The 7,649-nt window shown below is 30.4% G+C and overlaps 1 protein-coding gene across 1 annotated transcript; it reads right to left on the bottom strand.

Annotated features, from left to right (window-relative positions):
* Positions 1-3,284: 3,284 nt before the first annotated feature.
* Positions 3,285-7,153, bottom strand: LOC113370996. The gene is made up of 14 exons (XM_026611656.1): positions 6,896-7,153; positions 6,406-6,510; positions 6,197-6,330; positions 5,997-6,132; positions 5,794-5,918; positions 5,399-5,727; positions 5,143-5,325; positions 4,911-5,077; positions 4,692-4,845; positions 4,377-4,630; positions 4,151-4,301; positions 3,853-4,087; positions 3,512-3,579; positions 3,285-3,436 (listed from the first exon to the last, which is right to left on the bottom strand). The coding sequence occupies exons 1-14, from the start codon at positions 7,151-7,153 to the stop codon at positions 3,285-3,287; spliced, it is 2,451 nt and encodes an 816-aa protein (XP_026467441.1).
* Between the last annotated feature and the right edge of the window lie 496 nt (positions 7,154-7,649).

Raw genomic sequence — 7,649 nt, 5'->3', positions numbered from 1 at the left:
AAGTATATTAGAACTTTAGTAAAGTATATTAGATGTAGTATACATTGTGAATGTTATAAGTATTTCCAGTTTAGGAATTATACTAGTGAGTGGATATTAATTATATAATCGATATTGACTGCCCTGTTTGTAAAAATCGTGAAGTTGTTGTAATCTGTTCAATTTTAATAAATTTCGAGATTTTTCAGTGCAATTAAGAAGACGTTTTATAATGAGTGGAGCCCCACAAAAAGAGCCCTATTAGTTCATATAGTTACTATATACGACCTAGTTTATATACGATACTAGTCATTATATACGATTTAACTGCCCCTAATCAGCAAAAATTGTAACGTTGTTGAAGTCGGTTCAATTGTAATAAATTGCAAGATTTTTCAGCGTAATAAATTACACGTTGCATGATGGGTGGGGCCCCATCAAAAGAAAGGGTTCCATCGCCATGCATAGTTACGCCATTGTATACATCAGTGTACATTTTGAACGAATCATCAATAAAATTTCAGAAAACAGCAAATTATTAAAAGTAAACCGAGCGCAACAATGTGAAAATTTTCACAGCTCCATCAGCAAAATTCGTGACATTGTTGTACAGGGTCTAATTCTAATAAATTTCGAGATATTTCAGCGGAATGAATTACACGTTGTACGATGGGGAGGGGGGCATCAAAACAAGGGGCCCCCTCTCATACAATTACGCCACTGAAAACATAAGTATAGATTTTCGTCAAATCATCCATGGAATTTCATATACCAGAATCCGCATATTTCATATATATTCTATTATTTGATATACTATTTTAGTATCAAAATTATTACGAAATGATGTTTAAAAGTCTTCTAGATATACTTGAATCCGTATTAAATTTTATCAAACCATCAAATACACCAGAAAATGTAAATATCCCATTATCAAGTATAGTGATGAATATAATGGGTGGGGCCCCAACGCCATAGTTACGCCACTGTAAACATCAGGATAAACATTCATCAAATCATTAATTAAATTTATATACCAGAATCTGCGATTTACAAAAACCAGAAAATTATTCGAAGTAAACCAAGCACAAGAACGTGACGATTTTTACAGTCACGTGACGATTTTTACAGTCACAGTTGTACGGGGTCTAATTTTAATAAATTCCGAGATTTTTCAGCGTAATGAATTACACGTTGTACGATGGGGGGGGGGGCATCAAAACAAGGGGTCACCTCTCATACAATTACGCCACTGAAAACATAAGTATAATTTTTATCAAATCATCAATAAAATTCAATATCCGCATTCACCCTATAAGGTCCGTATATATAATTTTTTTTTTGGGAGCCATTTAGATTTTTTTCGCAGCCATTTAAGTGTTAGACAGCCATTTGAGCGTTTTCAAACAAAGTTGGTCCATTATTAACTGGAAGAATTGCACTTTCGAATAAAAAAAGAAATTTAAAAAAATATTCAGTAGTTTTTTATAGCATTTTAAAAAAATATATGGCTGACCCTATATAATTTTATATACTCTTAACACAAAAATTATTACGAAAGCATTAAAAATCTTCAAGATATACTTGAATCCGCATCAAATTTTATCAAACCATCTAATATACCAGAAAATGTATATATCCCATTATCAAGTATAGTGATGAACATCATAAACGTAATACATATTCTAATTGTATGCTTGTACCACATGCAAGAGTCGAATAGGAGAAATGAGCAACTAACCTTGTTTCTTGACCCAGATTTTAAGCAAGGACGTAGGCCGTTGGCATCTACCTACACAACACAAATCTCGTATAGGAACGACACGGATCTATACATGTGTAATTTCACAAACTCACACACTCGAAAGAAGAAAGTTGGACGCGAACTGATACAACCATGTGGGAAATCCAATGCAGAATATTTAACATGACATCTGTGGAGGAGAGTTACCTGTAGAAGTTCTTTCGATCACAGGTGCCGCAAGTAGTAATTTTGCTGAAGAACAAATCCAACCTTCCAGCTGCTAACCAGTTTGGCTGTATCCAGCTAAAACAATTTTTCCTGGAATATAATTATAAACAGTTTTATTAAACCTTATTATTATTGATTCTAAAAATATTTAAAGGTTGGACAATTATTTACAGTTTTTCACAAGAATTGTACCAAACAGTTCTAATGGTATCTGATATAATTTTGTATTACAATTGCTAATTACATGGCATTTGAATAATAATAATAATAATCAGCTAGTTGGATAATCTTTCCGATATGTATGAATAATCGCCTGAATTGGAATTGATAGTTATGAAATCTGTTTTTTATAATCTCTCATACCAGGCACCTCTGTCTGACTGAGATATGAAATTAATGTATATATAAATAAAAATAAAAAAAAATTAGCTATATTTGAAATAATTACGATAAATCTTCCAACTGTTTATTTTCCAAATAAAATTTTTACTTTTTACCAAAATTTAATTGATGGCATTTCTAATTGCTTCCAAATCAATCTGCATTATATGTAATTTTGTTAATTATAGTACAAAAAGAAATACTTAACACATACAAGGTCGAGGTTCCAAAAAAGCAGTAATTTTTCCAAACTCTGATGGCTTAATGTTATTTAATGACTTATTATAATTTAACCAATTTTCGTAGGCTTACAATAATTCAGGATGTTTGTTTCAATAATAAATTTGTTAAAACATGCAAAGATTAATTAAACTTGTCAAAAAATTGATCAATTTTTTACAAAGTATATCTGCCAGACTGATCTTTACCAAAAACGTAGGCTTATAATATTTTAGGATGTTTGTTTCAACCATAAATTAGTTAAAACATGCAGAGTTTAATTAAAATTGTCAAAAAATTTATCAAATTATTACAAAAACGTAGGCTTATAATATTTTAGGATGTTTGTTTTAACAATAAGTTTGTTGCACAGTTTAATTAAAATTGCCAAAAAAATGATCAAATTATTACAAAGTATATTTGCCAGGCTAATCTTTACCAAAAACTAATCAGCACAAATTTCAAATGATATGTTTCGAAATTTTTTTGGCAAAAACATAGAAAAAATTATTGAAATTATGTATGAATTATGTACTTAATGCATGAGAAATGATTGCAGTTTTATCGAATAACTTTTTGAATTTTTGAAATCGGAGCAGTTGTTTGAAAACATAGATGAAAGATCAGAATTTTGTATACATATACTTTTCTCAACTCTGGTGTAAAGCGATTCAAATAAACACTTTTGTATAAACAAATTATGTAGCAGTTTATTTACAATTTACACTTACAATTATTAGTTAATATTTGTCATTACACAGCAGAGAAAAAGATTTAAACAGTTTGGTGGATGTCGTTTGCCAACTCTTAACTTAAGCCATTGTTGTTGGTTGGGCACAAACATCTCCGGAGGCAATAAGCTTTCTTCATCATCCTCAGTTTTATTTCCTGAAATAAGAATGATTTGCTAAATTATACATCCTATAAAATTTAGAATGTATTGTTATATTCATAATAATATACCCTTATTAGTCATATCGATGAATTCATTGGGCTTCCGCAATAAAAGTCTGCCAACGCCTTCACATTGTCTGAAAAGGTGGAATGATATTATAGCCTTCATTTTGAATGGGTAATAAATCAAAAATGCTCTGCTATTTTCACTTAAATATTCATATAAATCACCAAATTCTGTCACTCAGATATGACTTATATATTAGGTATTGCGTGCAAAAGCGCCATTATAAAAATGACGCGACGTGATTGATAATAATATGCAAAAATGGCAATCCACATATGATAGATACAGTTCTTAGAATTCTTGGTAATGAATAATGGTCTATGCTAATATATTTTGAAAATACCTGAGAACTTCATTTTTGGTCATTTGTTTTTTAGCTTCGTCGCTCAGAATGGAACATTCACGTAACCAGTCGGCGACAGCCCCAAAATCATTTAAAAGTTGTTCAACTCCCCATTTGCTAAATCGAATTTGACATGCATAAATATGATCCAACCATGCATCACACATTATCTTTAGCACTAAATTTAAAATTTCAAGATCATCACAAGTTTCTAAAACTGGCAGCAAAATTCTATCTAGAAGTATAATACAAATTTAATAATTAATAGTACAATTAATGTGTTAAGTGCATGCGTTACCTAAAAATTCATTTACATAACTGCTAACTGGAAGTTCAAATTTGGTTTTTTGCCAATATCCAGGAGACCTAGGAAACAATAGTGTCAAATTTGCAAGGCTAAAGGTTCGACACACTGATGCCAAAACATCGATGCATTCTTGTCGTGTTTTCTGAAATAAAATTTAATCCAAAAACCAAAACCATTAACGTTTTACCTTAATTTCTGAGCACATTAAAATTGTTACCTTCAATTTATCAATGTTGACTTTAATTTCTGACAAAAGTTTTTCTTTTAAATTATAACAAACATTGATATGAACATCAGTAGGTTTTATAGTCACTTTGACACCGGCTTGAGGAAAACGAAGTATACCAAGCTGATCTAAACATAGGCAAATGTCTTGTTGAGTTACCATAAAGAAAAATTTCACATTCCAATCATTAGCTGAACGTCTAGTGTCACGTCCAGCCCATAAACGCATAGTATGGATTGAATGATCTAAAATTAGCGAGTTTAAAAAAATATAAAAATATTGGATGTTGATATGCCAGCTTTATACCTAGTCTATGAAGGATAGGAATTTGCTCAACTAATGGCAAATCTGCAAGAGGAGCACCGTGAAGAAAATCATCAGTTTGCTCGCACTGGTTGCTTAATGAAACTAAATTAAACAATAAATCGGCAAACATTTGGCCAGTTTCTGTACCCTGCAACTACAAAACAAACCATATACTATCAATAAATTTATATTGTTCATCTGAATATATAAAAATATTACCCTGCTTGGAGCAGTACTTCTGATTGTTTCAACTTTTATACAATCATCTAGAATATTGCCTCCTATCAATGTCAATCTAAATTGCAAGTCCCAAGAAGTTGCTGTAACATGACATCCCAAAGCGTTGGCAAATGTTCGTAAGGCCCCACGAACAACCTTTGGTAAAACTACAAATGATAGATAAAATTTATATAATATACTTTTTCAGATAATAATAATAATTTTTCATTACCTCTATTTTTAGGTTGCAATAACCATTCTCTAAGTTGCTGACTACAACCAGGTGGTAAGGAAGCTAAAGGTGAAGAGCCCCACCAAAGTACTACATGTTCAAGGAAAACACCAACCTCATTCCATAAATTGGTAGCATAATGTTGTAAAAGATTTCCAATCTTCGCTTCAGTGAACTTTTTGTCTGGAAATTTAAAATGCAAACAAAATCAAAATCTAAACGTAAGCAATAATTATAGACATCTTATAATTTTTACCAAATATATTTGGTGCATTTACTTGTGCTGATTTTATCATATCTCCAGGAGTTACTTCTTCCTCTTTTACTAATTCGTCGATAACGCGGGCAGTGTCTTTCATTGGGTCATCTTCAAATTTCTTATTGTTTTTAGTAAATTCCAAATTCATACGGTCAAAATAATGATTTAATTCAGAGTCGTCAGTGGAAATTTTATCTTGAACTGGATCGGGATTTAAAAATTCTTCATTTACAGGAGGTTTAGTGGAAGATAGTTCTCCAATCTTAATACCTAGTTGATCCGCAAATAAAGAATTTACAGGTGGTGTGAGATGTCTGGTCAGCGCTCTGTGAAAGTTAATAAAGAGTTAAAAATATTTTCAAAAATATGTTTTTTATGAATACTAGGATTACTTATAAATTGCAATACTGGAATCTTCAGAATCACATTCTATATGATCTTCGCAAGGTGTATAATGCGTTAGCAATGCTGATATTAAAGAATGACACGTATATTCAGCTCTAACTTTTGCAACTGCCTGTTAAAAAATGGAGTGTTTAAATATTAGTATATATTAGTCTAAAAACTTGGTATTTTAAGAATGCATTTTACTCACTTCCAATAAAGCCTTAATATCAATTCGTTTAGGAAGTTGTAACATGGTAGGATAAGTATTACTTGAAATTTGGCTGCTTTTAGCGTTACTTAATTTTGAATCAGTTTTAATGGCATCATTATATATAGAACATAATCTAATATTAAACAATCAACAGTAATTAATCAAATAATTAATTTTAAATAAGATTAAATTTTTACCTTAAAAGAACACAGAATATAGAATCACTTTCAGCACGATATATAAACAAAGGAATTAAGGTAAAAGCCAGCTGCTTCATATGATACATCAGCTTCAATTTTATACGCCAAAGATGTTCTCTAGTATCATTTACCTGTTATATTGATAAAATTATAATAATAAATTATGTAAGATAAATATTAATTTTATTTTAGCTATTCCCAATTACCTTATAAGCCAAGACTTGATTGAAATCGTTATAAACTAATTTAGATTTCAATACTCTTGTGAACTTCAAACATTTTTCACAATTTATTGCCAAACCATCAAAATCCTGCATAAATATAAATTGAGATTTTAATAATTAATGTAAATGTATTAATAAGTATAAAAACTAATATATATGTTCATAAAAATGCCTTGCTCTATGAATTTTTATTCAAACTCAACTGTAAGTATAATCATTCTGAATCATAATTTAATATTCAAAAAATATTAAAAAAACAATTTGGTAGAATGTTATATATTTGGAAATGAAAAAATTAGAAAAATAATAAACTAAAAACAATCATGGCTTTGAAAAATCTTACAAGGTAACAATTTTCATACCACATTAACTTGTTACTACAATTAATTTATCATTTACCATTACTGATTTATTACAGATCAATGATAAGTTAATTCAAATATTTCAGTAAAAATTTATTTAGTTCACTTACTTGTAGTTCGATAGTTGATCCTACCATATTAGCATTATTAAATTGGAATTCCAACTTATTAGCCAAAATATATTGAAGTTCATACATTATCCCATTGAAGACATCACAGATAGAGTTCATCCTCTTGCGCAATATTTGATATTGAATAAAAAGTGGGACAAACTTCTCGTACTCATTAATCTTGGTGATTTCCCTTGCAAAATCGTTATCATGAAAAATCGGTTTTGTAAACTCTTTCTTTTCTAATTTGGAAGACATCGTGCCCACCATCGACCGATCCATTTACCAAGAACAATTTTCACAGTGTGGTCATTTTAATAATATGTAACTTCTCAGATTTTGTGGTAAATACTGATGTACTTCTTAGTCGTTTTGGCACATTAAGCACTTTTGTACACCGTTCTATTAACACTGAATCTCATTTTCAGGCTTATTCTAGGAATAATCGACCATTACATTATCACAAAGAAACTTCATTGCGGAAAACGCACGACCTCACCATCCTAATGATGGGTGAAAAGTAATATTGAATTCGATTTTGCTTGGCCTTCAGAGTTTAATGGTAGCAACACGTACCGGCACCAGAAACCATGTGAAAATAATCAATATTTCGCATACAAAGATCCAGGTTAAACGTTGAAATGGTATATTTTATAAAAGAATACGATTTGCTTTTCAAAATCCCTCAAAAAAATGCAGTAGAGCTCATCGCAGACTGCTTAATTTCTGAAATGGTGGCATATTTGATGCCTGG

Source organism: Ctenocephalides felis, unplaced genomic scaffold (assembly GCF_003426905.1).
Source record: "Ctenocephalides felis isolate EL2017-DRISC unplaced genomic scaffold, ASM342690v1 CF-g0.4_SCAFFOLD_01492, whole genome shotgun sequence".
Lineage (NCBI taxonomy): Eukaryota > Metazoa > Arthropoda > Insecta > Siphonaptera > Pulicidae > Ctenocephalides > Ctenocephalides felis.
This window is presented reverse-complemented; position numbering and strand designations above follow the sequence as displayed.

What these genes read in the sequence shown, in the direction of transcription:
- LOC113370996 (XM_026611656.1), bottom strand. Translation starts at nt 7,153, where the DNA reads ATGTCTTCCAAATTAGAAAAGAAAGAGTTTACAAAACCGATTTTTCAT. An exon ending in GATCAACTATCGAACTACAA is followed by an intron (nt 6,511 to 6,895) that starts GTAAGTGAACTA and finishes ATATTTATGCAG; the next exon opens with GATTTTGATGGTTTGGCAAT. An exon ending in TCAACATTGATAAATTGAAG is followed by an intron (nt 4,302 to 4,376) that starts GTAACAATTTTA and finishes ATTTTATTTCAG; the next exon opens with AAAACACGACAAGAATGCAT.